This window comes from Lissotriton vulgaris, chromosome 11 (assembly GCF_964263255.1).
Source record: "Lissotriton vulgaris chromosome 11, aLisVul1.2, whole genome shotgun sequence".
In the NCBI taxonomy this organism is placed as follows: Eukaryota; Metazoa; Chordata; class Amphibia; order Caudata; family Salamandridae; genus Lissotriton; species Lissotriton vulgaris.
The window spans coordinates 309,996,154-310,022,581 of record NC_141699.1 but is presented as its reverse complement, the minus strand read 5'-3'; the positions used below and the strand labels follow the sequence as shown (position 1 = coordinate 310,022,581).

At 43.3% G+C, this 26,428-nt stretch overlaps 1 protein-coding gene across 1 annotated transcript in view; it reads left to right on the top strand.

The window, feature by feature from the left end:
- LOC147679701 (stonustoxin subunit beta-like) overlaps positions 1-26,428 on the top strand; it is a 123,087-nt gene that overhangs the window by 9,777 nt on the left and 86,882 nt on the right. Inside the window, exon 2 of the mRNA XM_086943280.1 lies at positions 24,144-24,259. Coding sequence (XP_086799406.1) covers positions 24,166-24,259 — 94 coding nt within the window. The 5' untranslated portion in view covers positions 24,144-24,165. The remainder of the gene's footprint in view (positions 1-24,143; positions 24,260-26,428) is intronic.

Genomic DNA, 26,428 nt, shown 5'->3' with positions numbered 1-26,428 from the left:
TCCTCTCACTCACGGCACGCCTCACAAGGCATGAGGGGGGGATATCGGAGACCCCTGCAAGGCCTTAGCCAAGTTGTTTGTGTTGCGCACTCTATTCTGGGAACACATAAAGGAGTGCATGTTGTAAGGATGCTTCTGTATCCAGGCATACATTGGGTACATTTCAACTCATGATTTGTATTCGCCGCGCCCATGCTATTGTAAACAATAGACTTAGCGACAACAAGATCTTTTGAAACATCAGTCTCCAGTGGCTACCAGCATTTATTAAACTGTCTGGCATCATAAACGTACATCGAACGCTTTCTCAGAGAGAAAAGTAGGGAACACAAGTCAAGAGGATTGGACGGCCCGACATGCGAGGAAGGTTTAATCTATCATGTCTCTGCTCGCGTGGTTCCTATTTTGTCCCTGTTATTGCCGTACCCGCTTGCGAGCCCTACTATGACCGACTCTGCGGAGAATTCTTGTGCTACTATCGTTGCAAGTGGGGTGTGGGGGGGGGGGGGCTATATGCAAATGCGGCAGAGCAATCCACTGCAGCCACGCCATTTGTCTTTCCCCTGTACTTCTACGTAGCGGGGGTGGGGGGGGGTAATGCTGCGAGACCCGCTCACTACTCCCGTCCCGACAGAGGCATCAGCCCCTCGCCAGCACAGTTGGGAACCCAGTGCCCGAGCCGGGCCTGGACGCCGCGCACAATGCCCCGGGGAACGGTCACCGCAGTGACCCCAAAACACCTCCAAATCACTTCCGGGACCTGAGCATGAGGACCTCGTGGGGTGAACAGCAGGCGCCGAGGGCACACGACCCCGACCAGCTCGTGCTCCCGGTGAGGCATGAGGCGATAGACAAGCTTACTTGCCTCTAATACTGCGCACCGGGAACTAAGTGCTGCGCGCTTGAATGCCCTCCTCTAATGTGCCGGACGGAGGGATGCGGGGGTAGTCAGCCCAGCCTCTGCTCTTCTACCTGCATGTGCTCCCGGTGAGTGGACAGCGTGCACGTGCAGCTCCACGGATACCTCGCACAATGCCCCCGCGGCTCATCCGCCCGCCTGCCCATGTGGTCAGGACCGCAATTTGGCCACGTCTCCCTCCCCCGTGGTATCACAACCACAGGCCCCTGTGCAACCTGGACTTGACCCAGGGACGGGGTGGGGGGAGGACAGAGCGTGGCACTCACCTAAAACAGACGACGATCCCTAACCGAATGAAGACGTGCAGGGTTCAGGCGGGCGGACAGGAAACCGAAGCAGGAAAACAGCGCTTGAGCCGCGGGTGGACAGGGATGGAGAGAGGCCGAGCCTTGGCCACCGCGGTATAAATAGTGGGTTCGCCCCTCCCACAGGTAAGCCCTCCCCTGGCCGGTGAATGGTGGACGCGGGGAGGGACACCCCATCGGTGTTGGCTGGAGCTTGCCGGGTGGGACTAAAGCGCTGCCCTGCCCATGTTCCATTGCGGGCCACGCGGTCAGCGGCAAAGCGCACGTTAGCAAAATATATACATTTAGCATGTGAATTTGAACTCCTCTAAGCACATTTCAGTTTAGTGATTGAAAAAAGGTTTAGGATGGGTGTCCGGGCTCTTGAGAAACAGGTGTCTGATCCCTCCTTCCTCCTGGGTGACACGCCAGTCCCAACCAGGATGGAAATCCTGATAGGGTTTGGGAATGTACCGGGGGACATATAAGGTCTCCGAAGGATTTTATTCAGGCTTACCTACTCTATTGTGGAATACATATGAGCAGTGAAGCTCACTCCCACAGAAGACAGATAGGTCTGAGAGAAGGGACTGAGGGACAGTGCAGGGAGGACAACGGTAGAGGGGTGACAGCTTGAATAATGTGCACTCGTAGTTATAGGCTGGGTAAACATCATCTTTGGACAATTTATCCTTTTGGAGTAGAAGGGAATTGAATGAGTTTTAAGTGTCTCTTGGATGTGACATTGGCAGGTCAGGTTCACAGGAGCTCAGTGCGGGTGGCCAATTAGGGGATCCGGTGGTCTACTGGCCCGAAGACTAGAGGGCATAGGGCACGTTTAACTGTGCCCCCGAGAGTCCCCTCTTACAGAACACTATCCTCAGTATATCACGGTCTAAAGGATGAGTTCCTCTGATTGGTCTTTGGTAGGACTCACAGCCTCTGCACTACAATTTCGGGTATCTTTAATTGGATCTGGTGGTGAAAAATGAGCAATGCATGCAGTCCCTCCTTTAGGGTAAAAGAGTAAATAGCAGGTAAGGATTCACCCTCCAGTACAAGGAATAAACTCAGAGATTATATGCTGTGCAGGATTGCAGCCCCAAGCACACTGACTTGCACAAAGTTGAGGGGATTCAATGACAAGTTTTGAAGATACAGTTGAGGTTGTCTCATGCAGGCATACCTATATCTATAAAGGGCCCCATACATTTAGGCGAGGGTAACAAATATATATTTTACATTTCTAAAAGTGGTACTGGTGCTATATTTTTATTTATGATTGTTGAACATGGCTGTTCTGTAGGAAGATTTCCCTAAAACCTTTTGCTTTTCGTCCTTCTGTTTTTTACGAACTCTTCTTTCCTGAACTTAGGACTCTGGGCACTTTCCCACTGTACTGCAGTGGGAAAGTGCGCACACCCTTCCGACACATGCCAGGATAAGGTGCTTATTCAATTGATTAAGGTGTCGTGCCTGTGAGTCCCCGGTAAAAAGGTACAACACATGCCAAGGGCGGGAGTTACACTGGCTAATAGGGGGAAGGCCTCACTTACTGTGCCACCCTCCCGAGTAGCCTATCCAAAATTTGTCATGCTCAGGTTGGCCTGGTCCACCCCATAGGAACCCTGAGGTGGCTGCTCACTACCACCACACTGGGATATGTGAGGGTCCGGGTAGGTACATCTGTGGTTGCACTGCCCATGTAGGTGCAAACCCTTATGTGGGTTTCCCCTACCTAGGGGGTTTGGATTTCCCTATGGGGGGGGACACCTCCCAGGTGTTGTTGATTCCCTGATTGTGGCCGTAGAACCTGAGGTACTTTCCAGGGCCGGACTGGCCATAGCGGCCACTGGGCGTTTCCCCAGTGGGGCACCAGGGTGAGGGTGTTTTGGGCCCCTGTTTGCCAGCAATATCTGCCCCTTGTAACAAAATTGACTGAAACCGGCCTTAGCAAACTGTTTGGCCGCACGCCCCCACCCCCGAGGGCGGGCAGCTGAGCAGTTTGCCAGGGCTGGTTTAGGTTCCCAGTTTGGCCCTGGTACTTTCCCACTGTAAATGCAGTGTGAAAGTGCGTGCAACCTTCTTACACACGTTAGAAAGAGATGCTTTCCAAAGGTCTTTAAACATAGGTCCCAGCGTGGCATGCTTTATAGATTGTGCCACATTTCATGTGACAAGCCAACTGCATTGTCATTGCATTTGATGTCCGATTTACAGGTTGCGACTCTTGGAGGTGGGAGCATTACCCTAGTAGTGCCTCATTTTACCTTGTGAGGCATTGCTGAACTTGTGCCTGTGTGTGATTGGAACTGTCTGGTATGACCAATATCACAGTGCACCGGACGTTGGGGCTCATTTCTAGGGAGGTACAGAATTTGCAACTATTCGTTGTGTGTGACCAGAACGGCCTGGTTGGACACGTATCATCGTGCACCTGACGTGCCTGGGCTGTCTGGTGTGAACAACATCACAGTGCACCAGAAGTTGTGCCTCATTTAATGGGAGGTACTGATTTTTAAATTCTTCGCTGTGTGTGACCTAGACGGTCTGATGAGACCCGTATCATCACTCAATAGGTACAACTCTGATCAGCGTTTACCTGACAAGGTGCCTCCTCCTTCCAAGAGGCCCCCCTCCCCAGCTTCATTCTCCATTCCTCGATTGATCCCTTTGCATGATGGAGCAACTGCCCTCTTCTCACCGGGCCTTCCTTGACGACATTGTGTTGCCAGGTAATTAAGCATGGGCGAATTTTGCGGATCTCGCGTTCGCGGATTTTGCGGATTTGCGAACTCGCAATCCGCAAAATCCGCGAATTTGCGGATTTTTTTTTATGTTCGCACGGGTTTCTGCAAGTTCGCGAGGGTTTTGTACAATTTCGCAAATTGCGAAATTGTACAAAACGCGTGCGAACTTGCAGCAACCCGTGCGAACACAATAATATGAAGAGAAAGAAGCTCCTGGTCACAGGAACAGCACGGGGATTGCGCTCATGAAAGTCAAGGATGCAAAGGCCTCTACCCAGCATCACAGCTGATTTTCCACAGTAGATTTGGGAAGAGGCACACCTGTCCTGCCTCGAAGACGCTCATGATTGTTTTTGGGCTAATGAATGAGTCACTGATTTTGAGCATCAACTAGTTCGAGCGACCATGTGCGTGTTACTATGCAATTGCCCCGAAGGGCGCAGGGGTCCCTTGAGTGAGCTGTCCATCATAGTGGGTGAATGGCGGGAAGACGGTGCAAACCGCGAGTGTGTGGGCTGGGCCAAACGGGCAGGGCTACCATGTGAGTTCACACATGCTTTTAGTGTGTATAAAAGGTCAGAGAAAGATCAGTTCAGCAGATGAAGAGAAATAAGCTCCTGGTCACAGAAACAGCACGGGTATTGCGCTCGTGAAAGTCACGGATGCAAAAGCCTTTATCCAGCATCACAGCTGATTTTCCACGGTAGATTGTGAAGAAGTCACAGGAAGGGCATGGTAAATATTTTAGGATGGCGCCGGCAAGCTGCCAGCGCCATCCTAAAATAGTTACTAAATTAGCTTCAACAGGAAGCTCTAATAGATAAAATCGAGCACCTGCTTTATTTTATCTATTAGAGCTTCCTGTTGAAGCTAACTTAGTAACTATTTTAGGATGGCGCTGGCAGCTTGCCGGCGCCATCCTAAAATAGTTACAACAGGCAGGCTTCAACTTTTGCCCCCGGAAAAATCCGCCGCTCGCGGATTTGCGAATTCTCGGTAAATTCACGGGAGTTCGCGGATCGCGAATTTACCGAAAATTCGCAAAATCCGCGAGCGGAACGGATTTTCCGCTCATACTTACAGGTAATATTGCCTGGCTAGCGCCTGGGTGGTGAGAGTGATTGACTGGGCCGGAGGAATGCTTTCAAGAATGATTGGAAGTGGGTCAAGAGACTGTGTGACCCCCTGTGCTCTGCGGAACTGGGCACGTGCCGGAAGGCCTGGTGGATTCCGTTGGTGTGACTGACTATTGACCTCAGCCTGTTCCTGTCTGCATCCAGTGGTTTTAACTTCTTGAGTGGTTGTCAAACCCCTTTTGACGACTGCCTCCTAATTAATCGAGCTACCTACCCTCACCTGCTTCCCTCGGACCCTGACTAAGAGCGGCTTTGGCTGCGTGTGGCACAGTGCCTGGGAAGAGGACGGTGTGTCTTCAATCAGGGGTGTGTATGTGTGTGAATACATTCTGTTTGGACTTGCCTGATATGCGTTGCACCTCATAGCAGTGCGGAATAAATGTATATGTGGGGGGAGTGACAGTAGGTGAACTGCCTGTGATTCACAACACTGGCTGGCAAATCGAATTACACATTGATTTCTCTCTTAGAAAGCATTAAGCTGTGTGGCCTCTGCCGTTGGTGCTGCTAAAAAGTGGTATAATCCTGTGTAAATACTTATTTGTGATATCGGTGTGACGTGGGGTGCACCCTCTAACTGTGTGGTATTTGCTTACAATAATTGATAGGAAGGGCCTAAGGTGGACAACATATTACACCGCATAAGGTTGCTGGGAGGTGAAGAATATAATTTTCCTAAGGGTGCATATTTCGGATGTCATTCAAACACTGTGCGGCCTGTAATGCAAAAAATTATTCCAACTGTTATTTATGCCCAGCAGTACATGATGTTCATGAAGTCCTCCCGTGTTTCTTCACCAGTTCACCCGTATGTTAACTCTCTCTTCCCTCTGTGTTGCTACCCCCTGCCCTTCTGTTGCTTCCCTGTGCTCTGTGATTCCACCCTCTGTTCTTTTTCTTACCCATGGTCCTTTTCCTGCTTTTGTGGGTTTTTCTATTTTATTTAACTGACCCAACTTGGATCAGTAAATAAAAAAAAAACTTGTGTCATTTTGTAGGCATACAAATGCTTGATGCGTGCGCCTACAAAAGGACCCAGCCAGCCGCATAGGTTTTCTTTTCCTGTTTATTAGCCATGTTGCACAATATCAGGGATGCTGTGCAGCATGGCTAAAGCATTGTCAGAGCCAATAGGTTACCAAACAAAAGACCTGTAAACTTTGCCAATGCTTGTTGAAAGTGGTGGGGTGTTTTTTTTTGTCTATGAATTTTAATGAGTGAGCTGGACTCTTTCAATAGTGTTCAGAGGAGTTCTCTGCATAGGAATACTTGAAGAAATGGCGGCAGTACATTTTTTCATATAAATTTGATAAAAAGAGTAAACTCTGATAAGGAGCTCATTACATTATCCAGTACTTTCATGGTGTGCCAACTACACCTGACTGACTCCAGAAGTATTGGATATTTGTCCTATGTAGAATAATTTTAAGAACATTGTGGTTAAATTGTGCAACAAAATGTCCCTAAAAAGTTTTAAAAAGCATAAGTAAAACTCTTTGTTCTATAAATGCAATTTTGCATGGGCAATCATTAATGTTGCATATAGCTTAATTAATATAATTTCCTATCATTTTGCTATTCGGCCTATTTCAAGTACATTCTCTATCATGTGCTGTAACTAAGATTCTATTTTAAATGGGACAGAACAAAAAATACCAAGTTTTCGCCACCTGAGGCAGTTCGTAGAGTAATATCTGAGATTTTACTAGATCATACGGCATTGCTCAGACAGCAATACTACTTACCATTCAGCCATCTGTTTTACATACATATTCAGAAATAAATCAATTTGCTCACAGGCATCAGCATGTCACTTTATGAAAATACATACATTTTTCTCTCAAATACATGCTTTTCCTCTTTGAACAATAAACGTATGTACAGAAGCCAGAGTTTAACAAATTCATTAGAAACATTTTCTTACTAGAAATACTAGCTTTTAATTTTTAGTAAATACATGCTCTGCACTCCCACATTAACCTATATTATGCACAAAGACCTCACATTTAATACTGTCATATATGGATTAACTGGCTTTTAAGCCATATATCACATCTCAGGCCATGGATGCACACAATAACTCGGACACACACCCAGCACCAATACCAGGGACATTGGAATCATCATGAAGAGCAGAATGGATATGACAACACATGTCAACGTCACCATTGCATCTTGCGTCCACATCCTGAAGATGCTGAGAAAGATATTCAAATGGCACCAAAGTAAAACCAGAAAAACATCACTCATGCCCTTGTGACCAGCAAGTTGGACTACTAGAACACCATCTATGCCGGAATCATCAAGCAATTCACTAGAAGATTCTTCCCCAGTCTCCCATACTGAACTAACTTCGCACCACACTTCATGGTGCACCACGGGCTCCCGATACACAAACATGCTTTTTCAGACTCATCACACACATTTATTTATTTTTATTTATTTATTTAGAGATTTATAGAGCGCCTGGTGACCCGGAGGCATCCCCGCGCTATAAAGTCAAAAGTCAGAAACGAGCAGAAGGAAGCAAAAAGGACCTATTTAGGAAAAAGAAAGGTTTTAAGCTGCTTGCGAAAGCGCAAATGGCAGGATTCCAGCCACAGGCCACGGGGAAGCGAATTCCAGCGTGCGGCTGCCCTCACAGAAAAGCGACGGCCTCCCGTGCGTACCTTCCTAAACTTGGGGACGGTTGCCAGTCGCTCACTATCTCGAGGCTTTGTACGGGGTGACCAGACCTGCTAAAATCGGAGGGCCTTGCCCATTCAGAAGCTTATGGGTGATACTCATAGCCTTAAAATCGATCCTCTCTCGCAAAGGAAGCCAGTGGAGGGCTTTAAGCGCTGGTCTAGCAGAGGCTCGAGAAGAAAGGCCCATCAACATCCTGGCTGCCGCGTTTCGTGTTCGTTGAAGTTTGCCAAGAGTGTCTTCAGGGGCCCCTAAGTAAATCACATTGCTGTAGTCCAGTCGTGAAAGTACCAATCCGTGGACTAGGAGCTTCCTGGACAGAGGGGGAAGCAGAGGGAGAATCATACGGACAGAGCGTAAAAGTCCAAAACAAGTTCCTGCTGTTTTTTTGCTTGGATTTTCATGGATAAGTCCTGTTCGAGCCAGACCCCCAGGCTCTTGATTTCTGTTTTGGGAGCGGGAACCTCACCCATAGTATCGGGCCAGACAGATGGTGGAATCGCTGTCCATTTTTTCCCCAGCAGCATAATTTCAGTCTTAGACCCGTTAAGTTTGAGTGAGGAATCGCACATTTTCAAAGACACTCCACTTAGGACCAACTCAGACACCTCCACTCCACAGGACTTTGACTTGCACACAACCAATACATACACAGAACCAGATCAGGAGGACATGAGCTCCTACATTGCTCCTAAAGCATGGAAGGACTCCCACTCCACACCAGAGCCTCCTCATCTCTTCTTGAATTTCAAAAGAAGCTAAATACTTGACTTTTCAATTAACCAACCTACTGTAGGAAGCGCTAGTCACACACACCTGCTCAGCTGTGGGATACACTCGTGGGTGATAGTGTACTTTACAAACACACATAACATAATATAACAATAAGCTAAGAATGACCACTTTTATGGTACGGTTGGCAGCAAAGGATGTGAAGAAATGTGAAACAATATGTGATGGACAGCACTGATAGCATAGAAGAGTATAGTATTTTATTTTCCAGAACCATTTCAACCTGTAACTTACAAACATGGGTTCTGACTCCTTGCAAAATCATTCTCCAAGCTGATAGGTCTTTGCCACCCTTTTTAATTGCAGCTAAATTAAAACATCAAAGTTAATCAGTTCTTAAGTTCACTCAATAATGAGAGGTTTACATTGGTTTTGAAAACCTTTCCTCTCATAAAGAGATTAGTCAAATTATTGGATCTTTTTATTCAATTAGTAAGTCAGATAAAATCCGTTACATAAATGTATCAAGAAAAATAATAGTTAGTGATTAATAAGGCAAAAATGACAATTGTGCTCCCAAAGGAATTGATCCCTGCGCTAAATAGAAGTTCAAAATCAAAACGTAATAGAAGTCATAAAGAGTTCAAGAAAAGAGTAAGATCAAAGGAGCATGAAGTTTAAAATGAAATCAGGCAATCAAACTCCCCACATAGAGCAGTTCATGAAACTCAGCCAATATCCAAAATGCATCAGCATAGAGTTACAGTAGCAATCTATGCAAATAAAACCATAACAGGAAAATATGGGGCAACAGATGAAGAAGTAGCTACAACCTTCAGGTACAAGAAGGTTGATTAAACTCTCCAAGAGAGTCTAGGAGAATCTCCTTCAACAGAAAAGAATGGTGAAGCTCTAGCTAGACACACTAATGTAAAAGACAAGAGCACATATAAACAACATTGTTGTAGGTTAAATCACTTATGTCCAATGGAAAAAACAACTTTCAATGATGAGAAGACTTTGTTCTTCCTTTCCCATGGAAAATATGTGTAGTACAGTAGCGGCTCCTGGAGGGAGTGCTGCGGGGCGGTGAGGCGGGGAGGGCCAGGGTGGAGTGTAGTAAACTCTGGCATACGGCCAAAGGGATGTAAGTACATAAACAAATAAAGAAAACAAATTACACTGTGCAAGCTGTATCACCATTCGGCATTGCAGCGTGCGCAATGTAATTCATTTTCTTTATTTATTTATGTACTTACCTCCCCTCGGCCATATGCCAGAGTTTACTACCCCCACCATGCCCCGCCCCACCGAACGCAGCACTCCCTCCAGGAGAAGTTACTGGTGTAGTAGTATCAAATATGTAACAGACATCACTAAACATTTGTGTTTCTGGAAGCATTAATCTTCGTTCCCAGGGAAACTTAGTGAAAAATCTATTCTACCATTTATTCAATGTTTCACTGCGTGACAATGAACTATACTAAAGACTGAAGCATTTACTTTCAGGTTTCTAGCTAAGTAATGCTTCTCATTTTTCTTGTAAGTGAGAATTATTGCTAAAAGATGCAATTCTCTGTTCAGTGTTAAATGAATACAAGATATATGGGACGTTCAAGCTTGGTTCAAATGAGATCTTGTAGCTTAAAAAAGATAATACATTTTATTAACCCAGAACATTTTGTAGTCATGAGGAAGATTCTAAGTAAATCACATTACGGTCAACCTATCAAATGGATTTGTGCAAAATTCAGCAATTTCAAAAGCTTCTATTTGGCAAATAGAACTACAACTACTGTCTACCAGTGAATATGACTGCCTAATGCATTTTGAACATTTTGACTATGTGTCATTTTACAGTGTGTTTTCACGTTAATATCTGAGGCAACATATCAGCTTAGTTAATTTAACTTTATTTAATACTAGCAGCCCGTCGGGACCTTGTCCGGGAGCAATCAGGCTTCCCCGACCCCCGCTTGCCCCGACATTGTCCAGAACCCCGGGCCCCCGCCCGGCCCGGCCCCCTCCTGCCTGACCCCCGCCTGCCCCGACATTGTCCGTGGGTCCCCTTACCTCAGCCGCCGCTCCTCCCCCGTGCTCCTCAGTGTACCGCTCCACCGCTCCTCGCTCCTCACCACAGCTGATCACCGCTCCTCCCGCCTGTCCGCTGCTCGTCACCTCACCGCTCCTCCCGCCTGTCCGCTGCTTGTCACCTCTCTGCCGCTGGTCACCGCTCCTCCGGCCTGTCCGCTGCTCCTCACATCACCGCTCCTCCCCAGCGCCATGTCCGCCGCTCCTCGTCGTGCTCATGGACGCCGCTCCTCCCCGCGCTCCTGACGTGAGCACGCACGTCGCGGCCGGCGCTACTTCGGAGGGACTACTCTTTTTTTTAATGTACATCTTTTAAATAACATTTTGTTTTAAAATGTATATAGCCTATAAACATCTGCACACCCTGACGATTACAACGGTGTATCGGGTGTGTGGAATGGCGCTGTGGTTCCTGAGTTTACCCACCTCAAAGCCTCAAAGTTCTTCCTTTATTATAGTAGTATAGATTTTCAGCTTTCTCAGCACCAATATGCCAACAATTACCAACAATTACCACTAATATGCCATGGCCAAGCTTTTGCCCATTGTAGCACCATCTTGCCACAAATTACCCCAAAAGGCCAAGAACTATCACCATTGTAATTTGGGATTCCCATAATGCTAAAACGTGCAACCAAAATGCCAGGGCCAGAGTTTCTCCTAGTGTGGACAGCATCCTTCTAAGGGTGGTCAAATAATTCCATGAATTACCACTAGACGAGAGGACTCAGGCAGCATATCTGTTTGCAACTACATACGCCTATTTATATTTTTCTTTTTGTAGGTTTCTTTTGGAGGAAACAATGCCCTACGGGGCATTGGGGGGATTCACAGTATTTAGCCCAGTTTGCTATCTTACTAGCAATAGTGATATGCATGGCAAACACGCCTGTGCGTGATTTTGCACCATCTTGAGTACCACCCAGTTAGCTCCTTGAAGTCTTGCCCTCCTATCGCCACAGGCTTCTCAGGATTACCAGTGGTGATACTCTGGGCCCCTACTCCTCTTTCCTCCACAGACCAATACTTCAGAACCTCCTATGTCATATCATTCAGTCTCTGCAGGTTTATCCATGTGTCTTTCCTGTCTGTTAAGTTCTTCTCAGCATCACCACCTATACTCTGCCCTCTATTACCTTGTGAGGCACTGTAGGGATGGTATGGTGCATGGTGATGGTGTACCCTGCCCTGAGAGGCCCAAATGCATGGATATCTTGAACCATGGTTATGGTTTTGGTGATGGGAAAACACAGATCATGTGTGTATGTCATTGTTACCCTGTCTCATGATAACACTGTCTGGTTTGACCAGAAGGGGTGCACCAAATTATACCCTCTTGAAACTGCCTCCATTTGAAATTAAATGACATGAGCATGGTAGTGGCAGCAAAACCTTTTGCTTTCAATCGTAATCAGTAGAGTGAACAGGCATTTTTTTCTGTGTCACTGGAGTGTCAAGTTCTGTGGCTGTGTACTTAACTCACCCTCGGTCTGCATGGATTGTGTTTAGTGCTGGACAGCACATGTTACTTCTCTATGCATGCTGGGATTGCATGTGTATGGTACATAACATGGAAGCTTTTGGGTTCTATTCTGGAAGCCCATGGCCTGAAGAGGCTTGTGGAGGTGAGGACTGCAAATGGCAGATAGGAGACGTGAATTGCTGACATTCCTGTAGGCTGGGAAAAACAAACACACACTCTCTCTCTCTCTCTCTCTCTCTCTCTCTCTCTCTCTCTCTCTCTTTCTCTCTCAGATGTGCACAGAGAATCCTCTGTGCACATCAAAGGTCTCTGTGATTCCAGGAAGATCTACTGGTCATTGGGGCCTGGGCTCATTGTCAGGGAGATAGAGAGATGATAAATTTGGCAATGTGTACCAAGAACTTTTTATAGAGAGCAACGCTTAAGCATTGAAAACTTTAGGAGCCATCCCCGGTCACTCCCATGGCCTGTTTTGTGTGTCAAACAGATTGGGGCCTCTCCTGCTAAGACAGTCCATTTGACAAGAGGGCAGTACAGAAAAGAGAGCACTGCAAAGGAGCTGACCCCCACCTTCCGAAATTCAAAGGTTCAGACACTAAATGACATTTGTGTCTGGATTTTAACTATAAGGGTGGGAGCCTAAGACCCACACATTGTTCAAGAGCACTGTTCATTAGGTGAAATAAGGTTGCCAGGACTTTGATCTGTTAGGAGAAGTGGGTACCAGTGGCCACCCAGTCTTCCATATGGGTGAGAGATCATCACCCAGGAAACTAGGAGCACTTGTCTTGTGCATACTCAATAACAGCCTCTACCTGTCTCGGAAGACTAGTGTGCCCTTGGAGGAGGAGCAGAGAGCCTCGAGGGAGCAAGTTCCAATGGGGATCCTGACAAGTAAATCCTGGTGAGTAGTGTTGAGGTGCCTAATCCCGTTGGGACCGGGGTGGCGACGGCACAAGTTGGTAACCTCAGTAAGGGCTGCTGTGAAGTTGCAGGTCATATCCTCATGTCACCGATCTCAGTGGGGCCATCACCAGTGTCTGTGAACCCTACATGCAGGGATGTGGCCACTGAGGCTTGTGGAGTCATCACCTTTGTCACTGAGACTGTTGTGGCTGTTGCCCACTGCAGCTGACACTAACTGGGCCTTTGCTAGAGTCTGTCAGCTCCATTCGCCAGGAGGGGGACCCCTAGGACCATTTGGGCAATTGCCTCTGCCAGAGGAGTTGCCATGACCACCAGAGGAGGGACTCATGGGCAATACAAGAAACCGCTCTACAGCATCACAGCTTCTACATCACCTGGACACCCTCACCGTTTACGACAACTTCGATGCACCAACCCCGCTGACTACAGGAAAAAACAGTGCCACCTCTCATGGTTGCAGTGCTGGGCAGACACCCCTGACTCCCGGACACTTCTGAAGGATGTGGTTGGGTAATACTGAAGTAGGGCCACAGTCCTTTTTGAGACTTGCCCAAGCTCAGCAGTTTACACCCATACGTGTTGACCTTGTAAGGCCAAAGCCAGAATTTCATGAACACCGCTACTATGTGTTGCATCTAGAATAACTTCCCAAAACGTACAGGTATGCAGTGTTTAGTGTGGAGTAGAAATGGGGGGAGAGGATCCATGGGCAGGGATACACCCTTTCAGCACCTGGATTGTAGACTTGAGAGAAGACTGTGTGGTTTATTTTTGAGTGTTTTTATGTGTACAATAAATACTGGTTTATTACGCAAACTAAGTATTGGACTAGACAATACGCCTAATTGGGTCACTGTGGGGATTCTGAGTTCTGAACCTAAACAAATATGGTGCCTACCTTCTCCTGAAGAGATTTGGACTACCCAACTCACACCACTGAGATTGAAGTGGTGAAGGGGCAGTAATTGACACATTACCAAGGGCCCATAGTAGGTCTGGCTCTGGGACTGCAAGAATAAAAGGCCACAACTCCCATGGTGGTTCCTAGTAACCCCTTCTGACCCTGTGGTCCTCTGAATAAATATTTGACAGGAGCATTCTTTTGTTCCATGTTTCTCATTCACCCTTTAATTATTGCTCCCCTCTATAGACTCTCTTATTTCCTAGTGTCCCTATACGCCTTAATCCATTCAATTTTTAAGCTACTCTGTGCTGTTGGATTGTATGACAAAATATCGAAAGAGAGAAAATCGACCTACAAAAATATCAACACAGAAATATCGACGTCAAAAAAATCCAAGTCCTATCTACACAAAGGTAAGTACAAAAATATCGAGAAAAATATTGTTGTCAAAAATATCGATGTTAAAACTATCGGTTTTTAAAATGTTTTAATAATAATGTAAAAATAAGTAAAAAATAAATATAATTTACACAATTATAGATATAAACATTAAAACATATTTAAAAAATAATAACTAATACATATAATTTTAAAATTAATTAAACATCTGCATATAAATTAATACATATACATACTCCACATATTGCAACAGTAGGGAAAGCGTTGGATAGCTTAGGAGTAAAAATTACTATTCCCACTCCAGTGAGTGCAACAGTAGGAAAAGCGTTGGATACCGTAGGGGTAAAAATTACTATTCCAACTCCAGAGAGTGCAACAGTAGGGAAAGCGCTGGATAGAGTAGGGGTAAAAATGACTATTCCCGCTCGAGAGAATGCAACAGTAGGGAAAGTACTGGATAGAGTAAAGGTAAAAATTACTATTCTCACTCAAAAGAGTGCAACAGTAGGGAAAGCGCTGGATAGCGTAGGGGTAAAAATGACTATTCTTACTCCAGTGAGTGCAACAGTAGGATAAGCGTTGGATAGCGTAGGGGTAAAAATTACTATTCCAACTCCAGAGAGTGCAACAGTAGGGAAAGCGCTGGATAGCGTGGAGATAAAAATTACTATTCCAACTCCATTGAGTGCAACAGTAGGGAAGGCGTTGGATAGCGTAGGGGTAAAAATTACTATTCCCACTCCAGTGAGTGCAACAGTAGGGAAAGCGTTGGATAGAGCAGGGGTAAATATTACTATTCCCACTCGAGAGAGTGCAACAGTAGGGAAAGTGCTGGATAGCGTAGGGGTAAAAATTACTATTCTGACTCAAAAGAGTGCAACAGTAGGGAAAGCGCTGGATAGCATAGGGGTAAAAATTACTATTCCCACTCCAGATATTGCAACAGTAGGGAAAGCGTTGGATAGCTTAGGAGTAAAAATTACTATTCCCACTCCAGTGAGTGCAACAGTAGGAAAAGCGTTGGATACCGTAGGGGTAAAAATTACTATTCCAACTCCAGAGAGTGCAACAGAAGGGAAAGCGTTAGATAGAGTAGGGGTAAAAATGACTATTCCCACTCGAGAGAATGCAACAGTAGGGAAAGTGCTGGATAGAGTAGAGGTAAAAATTACTATTCTCACTCAAAAGAGTGCAACAGTAGGGAAAGCGCTGGATAGCGTAGGGGTAAAAATGACTATTCTTACTCCAGTGAGTGCAACAGTAGGATAAGCGTTGGATAGCGTAGGGGTAAAAATTACTATTCCAACTCCAGAGAGTGCAACAGTAGGGAAAGCGCTGGATAGCGTGGAGATAAAAAATACTATTCCCACTCCATTGAGTGCAACAGTAGGGAAGGCGTTGGATAGCGTAGGGGTAAAAATTACTATTCCCACTCCAGTGAGTGCACCAGTAGGGAAAGCGTTGGATAGAGCAGGGGTAAATATTACTATTCCCACTCGAGAGAGTGCAACAGTAGGGAAAGTGCTGGATAGCGTAGGGGTAAAAATTACTATTCTGATTCAAAAGAGTGCAACAGTAGGGAAAGCGCTGGATAGCATAGGGGTAAAAATTACTATTCCCACTCCAGAGAGTGCAACAGTAGGGAAAGCGCTGGATAGCGTAGGGGTAAAAAATACTATTCCCACTCCAGTGAGTGCAACAGTAGGGAAAACGTTGGATAGCATAGCGGCACAAATTACTATTCCCACTCTAGTGGAGAGCAACAGTAGGGAAAGCGTTGGATAGCGTAGGGGTAAAAATTACTATTCCAACTCCAGAGAGTGCAACAGTAGGGAAAGCGCTGAATAACGTAGGGGTTAAATCAACATTCGCATCAATTACATAATCTTTTATAAAAAAAACATATTAATAATTAATTTACAAAACATGTATTAATAAATAGCAATACATTAAAATTAATATTTACTTAAATAACATTCAATTACATCCCACACTATTCCCTCTGTAACACAAAAAACACTACACATACAAAAAGACACAATAATTAACCTATCAATTAATCAATTAATAACAGTTAATATGATTAAAACAACTAATTAATAAATATTATTTACCAATTGATAATTATTCACCAATCAATGATTAATTAGCAATACATTATTTAGCAATAACAATAAATAAAAATGATTAATGAATTAATAAAAATAATTAATTAATTATTAATGAATAATTACCAATTAATTAATAAATACCAATAAATAAAAACAATCTCATTAATTAATTTAATTAAAATATTTCACCCTATTTCCCTATAAACTCACAACCCGCTACAAATAAAAAATCACATAATTAATTTAATTATCAATTAATCACTTAATAAAAAGTATTCCCCAATTAATTAATAATTAACAATAAATCAATTAACAATAACAATAAAAAATGAATACATTAATTTTATTAATATAATTAACTAATTAATAAAAACAAATTACCAATGAATAATTAAGAATTAATTAATCATCAATACTAAAAAATAAGAACATACTAATTAATAATTATAATTAAATTACTTCCCACCCTATTGCCCTATAAACCCACAACCCGCTCTGATAATAAAACGCAAAATTTACTTTAACAAAATTACTAATTTCTAAACATTTATTTTAAAATGAATAAAAATACCTTAAAAAATGTTTAACATACATATAAAATACATACTGAAATGCATAACACAAATTTTTTTTATATTAACAACAATATTTTTGCTTACGATATTACTTACTTCGATATTTAAGAAAACAATATTACTTACTTGGGGTCGATATTCTGGTCAACGATTCTATAATCAAGAAGAACACAGCACACCCTATAGTTTTTTCTCTACTCCTTAAGACAAAAAACTTTTTTTGTTATTGCCTTCCATATAGTCCACAAGACAAAATCATATCTCATACACGTAGCTCAGGAACTGTATGTCTCATATCCTGTATTCTCTTACAGCAACAGAGTCCATAACAATCATTATCTTCATATATGCAAGATTCCTTTATTTTTCTTTCTCTGTGATATTTCCAAAGCAAACAAAGCAACAGCCAACTAGTGTTTTGTCTTCCCTTAGACTTTGTCAAGGCACGGGCGAAGTAGGGATAGCAATAGTCGAGCTCGTACAACCACTCCACAAAATACGTATTCTGATACCAAAACAAACTCCGTTGGTTTCAGATCGCAATAACCAAACAACGTACAGCGTAAACTTTTCAATCGTGTTCGCTCTGATGATGCTAATTTGTTGTGGTTCTCTTGCTAAAAACGAGATCTCCAGAATTGTGGAGTTAGTCAAATACTTTTGACAGTTCTGAAGATAATATGATTGGTGATCCTCCTATAAGTGTTTGTGTTTTACTTTTCACAAGCACAACAATGAAACGACATGACGATGAGGACATAGTTGGAGGAATAGCAATTGGGACTCTTTTTCGCGTAGCGTTAGGACTTACTAGGGTCACAGCATCCAACTACTCTGTGCATATACCGAGCACACTACATTGAGTTACTAGGACTTATTAGGGTCCCTGTGTTTTTCATCGTTATGCTTGTGAAAAGTAAAACACAAACACTTTTAGGAGGATCACCAATCATATTATCTTCAGAACTATCAAAAGTATTTGACTAACTCCACAATTCTGAAGTTCTCGTTTTTAGCAAGAGAACCACAACAAATTAACATCATCAGAGCAAACACGATTGAAAAGTTTACGCTGTACGTTGTTTGGTTATTGCGATCTGAAACCAACAGAGTTTGTTTTGGTATCAGAATATGTATTTTGTGGACTGGTTGTACGAGCTCGACTATTGCTATCACTACTTCGCCCGTGCCTTGACAAAGTCTAAGGGAAGACGAAACACGTGTTGGCTCTTGCTTTGCTTGCTTTGGAAATATCACTGAGAAAGAAAAATAAAGGAATCTTGCATATATGAAGATATTGATTGTTATGGACTCTGTTGCTGTAAGAGAATACAGGATCTGAGACATACAGTTCCTGAGCTACGTTTATGAGATATGATTTTGTCTTGTGGACTATATGGATGGCAATAATAAAAAAAGTTTTTTTTCTTAAGGAGTAGAGAAAAAAAATATAGGGTGTGCTGTATTCTTCTTGATTGTAGAAAAATTATGTATACACAGTTCTGGGATTGTGTTCTAATGACACCTTTTGGTAGTAGGTGTGTGGAGAAAGAGCACCCCAACAAAGGTATAGAAGAATGTTATACACAATTTCACACATATATTGACCATACAAAATATTCTTTGATTGTGCGGTTCTATTCCTTTTTCAAAGGAACACTACTACCTACTTTGTTTGTAAATAAAATTCTGGTCAACGATATTCTTGACTTCGATATTCTGTCCCTACGATATTAAAAACTTTATATTAATGTAGGTCGATGTTTAAAATTCGATATTTTGACTGCCCACCGTGCTGTTGATATACTGGGCTCTCCTAACCTCTTCACCAACTTCATCAACCTGTTAACACCCTCTACTCTCCCACCTCCTCTATCTTTGAGTTCCTCTGTAGCTCTCATCTGTCTGAAAGCTGTTAGTACTCCTAAGAGCATCTTTTATTTCCCTGCTACTCACCAAATTCGTAAGCGCTTTGCATGGTGCTGGTGTCCCAGCTCCATTGCTCAGACAATCCTTTACCAGCCCCTAATTTCTCTCAATATCTAGCTCATCTCACTCTGTCATTCTCTCCCACTCTATCTCTGCCACTCGCATTCCCTCTCACTCTGTGGCTCACAGTCTTTAATTCTCTTGCACTTTCTTCCGTTCTCAAACCCACTCACTCAGTCTCTCTCACTCTCAAATTGTGTGAACCTAAATAGATGGTTGTATCTATTCCCCTTGCCGCTGCTATTTTGTCTGATGAGAGCAAAAGAAAATATGTATTTATGTCGATTTCAAATTTCAGCTTTCCATTAACGTTTGGGTGTTGCTGCCCTCCATCCGTGGTACAACAGACAATCAAAAATGGGGGCAGTGTATTATTTTCCAGTTTTCCCTAACCTGCTGGCAACCATCAGTGGGCACCAGTCCGCTGACTCTGTTCTCCATACAGAAGACACATTTCAATTTTTTATGCACCTGATTCGGTTCGTGTGAATCCTCAATTGTTCGGACATGTTTTTGTGTGGGCCACAGCAACCTGGGCCACTCTTTGTGCATTAAGACCTAGGCTGAACCATTACATTGCAGGTAAAGCATGTTAACACACAGAGCATGTCATCTTGACAGAGTCCCCCTTACTAACAGCAACAGATACACATAGTTTTTTTTTTCTCTTCTTCCCGTTGTGTTTCCTTTTCCTTCCCCTCCTCCTCGCTCCGTGATCCTGTGTCTACTTCCACTTTGTCAGCCTCACACGTGTTTTGGATCGTTGGTCCCCAGCCAGTTTGTCTGTCTCTCACTTTGTCTGCTTTTGTCCCTCTGAAGTACTTTCCCCCTTGCTGGTCTACATTCCTTACCCCTTTTACCATTACCCCTCTTCCTTCCATTCACCATCTGATGTGTGTCTTGGCTATGCTATGTGTTAATATCTCTTGATATTGTGTAATCACTGTTTTTGAAATGAAATGAAATGAAAAATTACACTTGTATAGCGCATAACTACCCAGAGGCCTCGCAGGCTTTCACCTATGTTTACTCTTGGCTCCTGTAACTGATGTAATTTTGTAACCTGTAACTCGCTGATCCTCATGAAAAGCGCTCTGATACCTTCAGGTCTAGCCAGCGCTATATAAAACTCTGCAAATAAAACACATTGGCAGTTTAGTCGGGGTAACCATGATAGGAATAGAAGGGAATTGGTGCCTTTCATTAGACATGTTTGTGCCCTCACAAGAATGAATATTATGAGTGTTTCCTTTCATTTGGAAGTGACCCCTTAGGTCAACATTGAATTAAGGGAGTCCAGAGATTGCTTGGTGCATATGGGAGATAATTACAAAGAAAATGTTCAAATATTTGGAAAGAATTGAATCTCGATGCTGTGCAGGAGGTATAGGGACTGCTAGGAGGTTGTGACCAACGCAGCATAACTGCGAAAGCTTTTTCTTTCAGTAAAAATAATAACTTTATCAACTTGGAATTTGACTGTCAGACAATAACTGGATCAACCTAGATTTCATAAGATTTTGTTCTCTGTAAAAAAGACAAATATGGGTCATTAATAGGTAATGAGTATGTATTCCCGGGGGTAGCCCCTATTGTTTTTATAGGGAGACGTAAACAGCCCACTGGACAAAAAGAGAAAAGGCAACGACAATCATTTGGCAGATGCTATGTTTAATAAGAACAACTGCCGAGCAATATGAAATAGAAGAGCCCATGTTATAAGGAACTTCATGAATTTGGCAACCATCCAGTGCCATATTAATAGGAGAGACACATAATTTCTGTCTTGAAAAAGATGGTCTAAAATTCAAATTAACCATCGAAAGACGTCGACGCAAGAAAGCACATAATCCAGGGACAGAGCTATTTCCATAGTCAATATAAGTAAAACGTGTCCTGGACTAGTCTCTTCCATTTCGCATTCCCAGATATGTACTGCTATGACAAATAAGATTGTCCGTTTTTTTGTTCTCTCCTCTGTCTTTTTCCTATCTTTAGGACTAATTGTTTTAAGTTTTTAATTTAGAGATGATTTTGTGGTATATTTGAATGTATTGAGCATGTACTGTTTTTAAAGTAATTTTTGTACAAAAAAACTCCTTTTTAATTAATTGAAAATAAAAGCATCAACAGTTTTTTACAAAAATATCTTGTTAGTTTGTTATTGACATTCACTTCTAATATGTGGGCTAGAGCATACCCACTAATTCACCCTTTTCTATTTTGTGGGGCTTTCATTTTCACCAAAGGATTTTCTTTCTTATACTACTTTATAGGGAGACATTCTGTACAATGTCGGGGTTCTATTTTCAGTAACAGATTTGTAGATGCCATACATAATGCGATCTGTAAAACATATTGTGCATTAAATCTGATTATTACTGTATATATCGGATTTGCTATGTATGTTCATAGGAAAAATACATGCTCATTAAAACAGTGTACCTGCGGATTTACCTAATCAAAATTAACCTATGTATTATCCATCTATGTGCAATTCATTTAACGAATACATTCCTTTCAACGAAAGGTTGTGCAGCACTGCTTTGTTTACTTTTCTAGCTTGCCCGTACCTATTGCACAAATCCCTTCTAAGAAATAAACCCATGCAACTGCAGGCCTTTACCTCACTGAAATTTGCGTTGCGTAGTGGTAGTTGAGCTTACTTAATTGGGAGTCTGCGTCTTGTGTGAAGGGTATCAAGTGTGAGAACAGGGTAGTTAGAGAGGAAAATGGAGGCTCCATATCAGTTTGTCGTTATGCACCTTAACATGACAAATCAATGTTTTCCCAAAAGGCAATTCTATTTACTGTACAGCTGAGTTAGGATAATGCATATCTACCTGCTTCCAGAACAGGATGACTGCTTTGAACAAAATAATTTTGACTACACTGGCTGCTGAATCCCCAGCTAGACAGATGAGCACCATCACCACACTTGGAATGTGCAAGTTCTGGCTGCCTTCATGCAAAGTGACCTCTGGTTCTCCTTCTTCTCCTCTTGTCTTTTGAGTTGTCTATTAATAGAGAGACCCTGCAGGGACTATCTGTCCTGAGCCTCTTCAATGCCATCTCTCTCTGACCTTTTGGTTTTCCTCCCTCAACTGTCTTCTGAGAATTTGCCGGAATATACGTTCTCAACAGGTAGGATGGAGGAATAGTTTTTAGACATGGCACACATTTGTTGGCCCTGTCACCCTGCCAGTATCCTCAGTTTGCCATAAATACTAGTAATCTGAAGCCAGTAAGCTGTATTTCCTTTGAAGTACTTTGGCGAAAACACCTCACAGAAGTAATCTAACCAGGACTAGAAAGTAGGGTTGCTGATCCACTCAAGAGTAGACCAGTCCTAGGTACCCTAGAGAAGCCCTTATGCTATGCCTTGTGCAAGAGACTGCAAAGGAGCCGTGAGCAGGTGCCCCTTGTTTTGGCCAAACCTGCAAAGGAGATCACAATCGATATCACAAAAGGGATGTGAATGATCCGTCGAGGAAATGAACGTGCTGGGGAGATTCCAATGCCACTCATCCTTCATTGACTTTAAGGCGATCAACATGTACTTTCAGGAACATACCCCAGGCAGCTGAAGTGTTTCCACTGGATAAATGTGGTTGTCCTAACTCCAAATCATAGTTTGAAAGGGAGGTTTCATTCAAGCACCAATCATGGATACCCCTCTTGTCCCCTGTTATTGCCACACACCCTACTACGTGTCCCCATACCCACAGGTGTCACCGCTATGAGCCGATGTCAGCCATTATGGAGACAGAGGACCTTCTATTTTGGCGACACCTGTAAGTGACATCTGCAAGGTACCAATCCATTTCTTAGTGCCAAGTTGCACCCTGAACATGGACTAGGCCCCTTTCTTGATTTCCCTCATTACCTGAACTCTGTCCAATATCCCCTGTAACTAGTATTGCATCATGAAGCCCCAGTACACTGGACTTGCATGAACTGAAGCCCATGTGCCATTTGGTATTTAACAGCATTAGGCTATGTGGTCTGTGTTTCTCGTTTCTGGTGGATGCGTATGTTCTTTATTGTTTATGCAAGAGCTCAGGCACATCGAGCAACCCCTTTGCCTTTTAATTTCAAGCTGCAGCGAAATTAGGTCGAAGGGACCAATGTATTAATAGCCCCTTAGTTATATTGTCTCAACTGTAACTGATGCTTCTGGGGCAGTGTCAGCTGTTAATGGGAACAACATTGAACCGTCAGTGGCCTGTACTGATTGCAAACAGTTTGCAATATACTACCGCTTTTGGAGTTATTTGTAAGTGCTTGAAAGCTTTTTTGATTGCTATCTCTGCCCCAAACACACACAGCTTTCTTTGATGTATCCAACGTTAAGATATTGTTGATTATGAACATTGTATTGTATTGTGTTGAATTACAATGCTATTTATGTATTACTGTCCACGCCCCCTGAAGTGTAAAGTTTGTATTCAGTGAGATCTGGTTTGCACCTTGTGGGATGGTGAGCTCTGTCATGGGTGAATTAGAGAGGAGAATCTTCCCTGTCTGAAGATGATGGCAATCATTGCAGTGTGTGTCTTTCTCCTTACCTTGAAACCAAAGAAATGATGTGTTGTCCAATCCCCATCATAAAAATTGTTCTAGACTTCAGGCAGTACAGAATCTGTCAATCACCTTCAGAGGAATTACCAAGTACCCCCAATCTGATTCTGGTCTAATCTAATAAGGATAATTTTAGAGGGGCTCTTTTTCACCTTTTCAAACCCATGTCCTAGTGAACTTTATTAACCCCAATAATATCTGAGAGAATATCTCCAATTCAAAAGGGCCCTAGTAAATAGCCTCTTCATGGAAAAGCTTGGTTACACCTAGAGTTTCTTTCTCATGTCTGATATATGAACAGGATTACCCTACAGAATGCCTGGAGCATAGGAAAATCCCCACCTGAAATTGTCCTACATGAAATGGTCCATATTAATAGGATACAAGGAGTCACATGTCAGAGAGGCCTCTCTGGTATGTGATTAACTCAGCCCCAGTCACACTGGTCTTTTACGTATCTTAAATGCTGGGAAATATCCTCACTTCCATAGAGATCAATGAACCCTTCCCCAGTAATCCATTGCACCATTCATCATTGAAATATATGAAAATATAACATTTTTGATTTTGATTTCAGATTGGGCTGTCTGAGCGAAAGAATGGCGTCTGACAAAACAATAGAAAGATTGACTCTTGGGCGCCCCCTTGCACTTGGAATGCTGTATGACATCCGTCGTGACGCCATCGTTCCAGGTAAAAAACTATCTGTCCAGCTATCACACACTAACCATGTTGTTTATAGAAAGTCAAGTTCAATGATTATTGTTATTGTTTCAATGTTTCATGGGTTTACAAGAGTTAAGATGATAAATGCAGATTCAGTCATTTATTACTACATTGCAAATGTAGAGGGGAGATTCTTCTGGATCCTTGTACTCTGATCTACACTCCGTCAGACTATGGGATTATGTAATGAGATTGTGTTGTGGTTCTTCTGATGAGATTCTGCAACTAATGGTTATTGAAACATTGGAACGTGGGAAGCTCCATTGAAAGCAATGGCGTAGCTCTGGGCTTATAATGGCTGGTGTAAGCCCGGAGCTCCAACATTCCAATGTTTCTTTGTTCACAGGTCTGGCTGTGAACAAAGGCTTCAGGGAGCCGGAGGGGATTTTAATCCCCTCGCTCCCTGAAGGCTTTGTTTTATCTGTTACAACACTCTGCCCTCTAGTTGCAGAATGTTCTAATAGCCTTATAGCCCTTCCTTGCAGGGCCATACAAGCTTTTAAAGTGCCGCTGCCTTGTTAACGTCCCTTACCTTCGGCTCATGCCTTTACCGCTATGGTGGGCTAAAAGGCTGTATTAGAACATTGGAATGTTGGAAGCTCCATTGAAAACAACTGAGTAGCTCTCGGCTTATAATAGCTGGTATAAGCCCAGAGCTCCAACATTCCAACGCTTCTTTGTGGCTGTGAACAAAGGCTTCAGGGAGCCTGAGGGCATTTCAGTTGTTGAACTTTGAAACCTATCCAGTAATTCCATTTCAAACACATCATCCTCTACCTCTACTTGGTTTTGACCAAATTAGGGCTTTCTCTTCAAAACAGCCTTAGAGATAAAGGGAGAAGGGGTGCATGAGTAGTGTAACTAGAAATAAATGTAGAGTGTAGTGCGCATGAGCAGAAGAATCATGAAATGGTTATTTCAATTGGAAATGACTGCAATGACATTGTGCTACCACACCATGCATACTCCCCTCTACGCCACTCTACTCCACTCTACTCTGCAGTCATCCACACCACAGCACTCTACTCTGCATCACTCATCACCTTCACTCTACTCTGCACCACACTCCTTTAGACCATGGCACCACACTCTACTCCACTCCATGTCATTTCACTCTATTCCTCTCTACTTTCCTTTGCCTCACTCTACTCAATGCCAATACAGCCTACGCCACTCTATTCTACACCACTTCAGTCTAGGCCACTCCGCTCTACTCTTCAAAACCCCACTATACATCACTCCCCTTTATGCCACTGTGAAACACTGCCCTCTATGCCGCTGCACTGTATGCCTATACACTCTATGCCAATGCATTCTACTCTGTACCATTCCATTCTACCCACCTGCACTCAATGCCAATCCACTGTATACCACTCTAATCTACTCTGTATCACTGCACTGAAAACCACTCTACCTCACTGCACTCCACCCTGCGCCCCTCCTCTCTACACCACTTCACACTACCTTGCAACTCTCCACTCTACGCAACTTCATTCTATTCTGAAATAATCTACTGTATGCCACTGCTGTCTACACCACTGCACTCTACAACAGAATACTTTAAACCACTGCACTCTATGCCAATGTACCTTATGGCACTGCACTCTAAAATGCCCCACTGTAGTCTATACACTATAGTCACAGAGCCCTAAGGCCTAACGCAACAAAGTAGTGTCAGAAAAGGGAAACAAACTGACTTAAAGGGGGTGTTTCCCTCATGCACTAAAGGTGTCATGCTTCATCATGGGGAATCCTCTTTGCATGATGAAGCCTAGTCATAATGCGGGCTACAACCCCCTCGCTGTGAGGGAGAGCTCAAGGATGTTTTTAGATATGACGAGTATTACTAAAACCCAATGTGAGCAAATGGGGTGATGTGAAAAGTGCAGTGCAAGTAAGTGAGTGAGTAAAACTAGCCTCAAGGTTAGCCTGCTGAGCTTTATTCTTGCTACACTGTGCTAAGGTTAAAAACAAAGAAGTGGGTTGTAGCCTACATCATGACTAGGCTTCATGGAAGCACAGCGGAGGAGCTCTGAAGAATTTTCAAAAACCTGCATGGAAGAGAAAGAAAAGAGCACTGAAAAGCACTGAAAATCACCAAAGTCTATAAGGAACATTGAAGATCGGTAGAGGAGC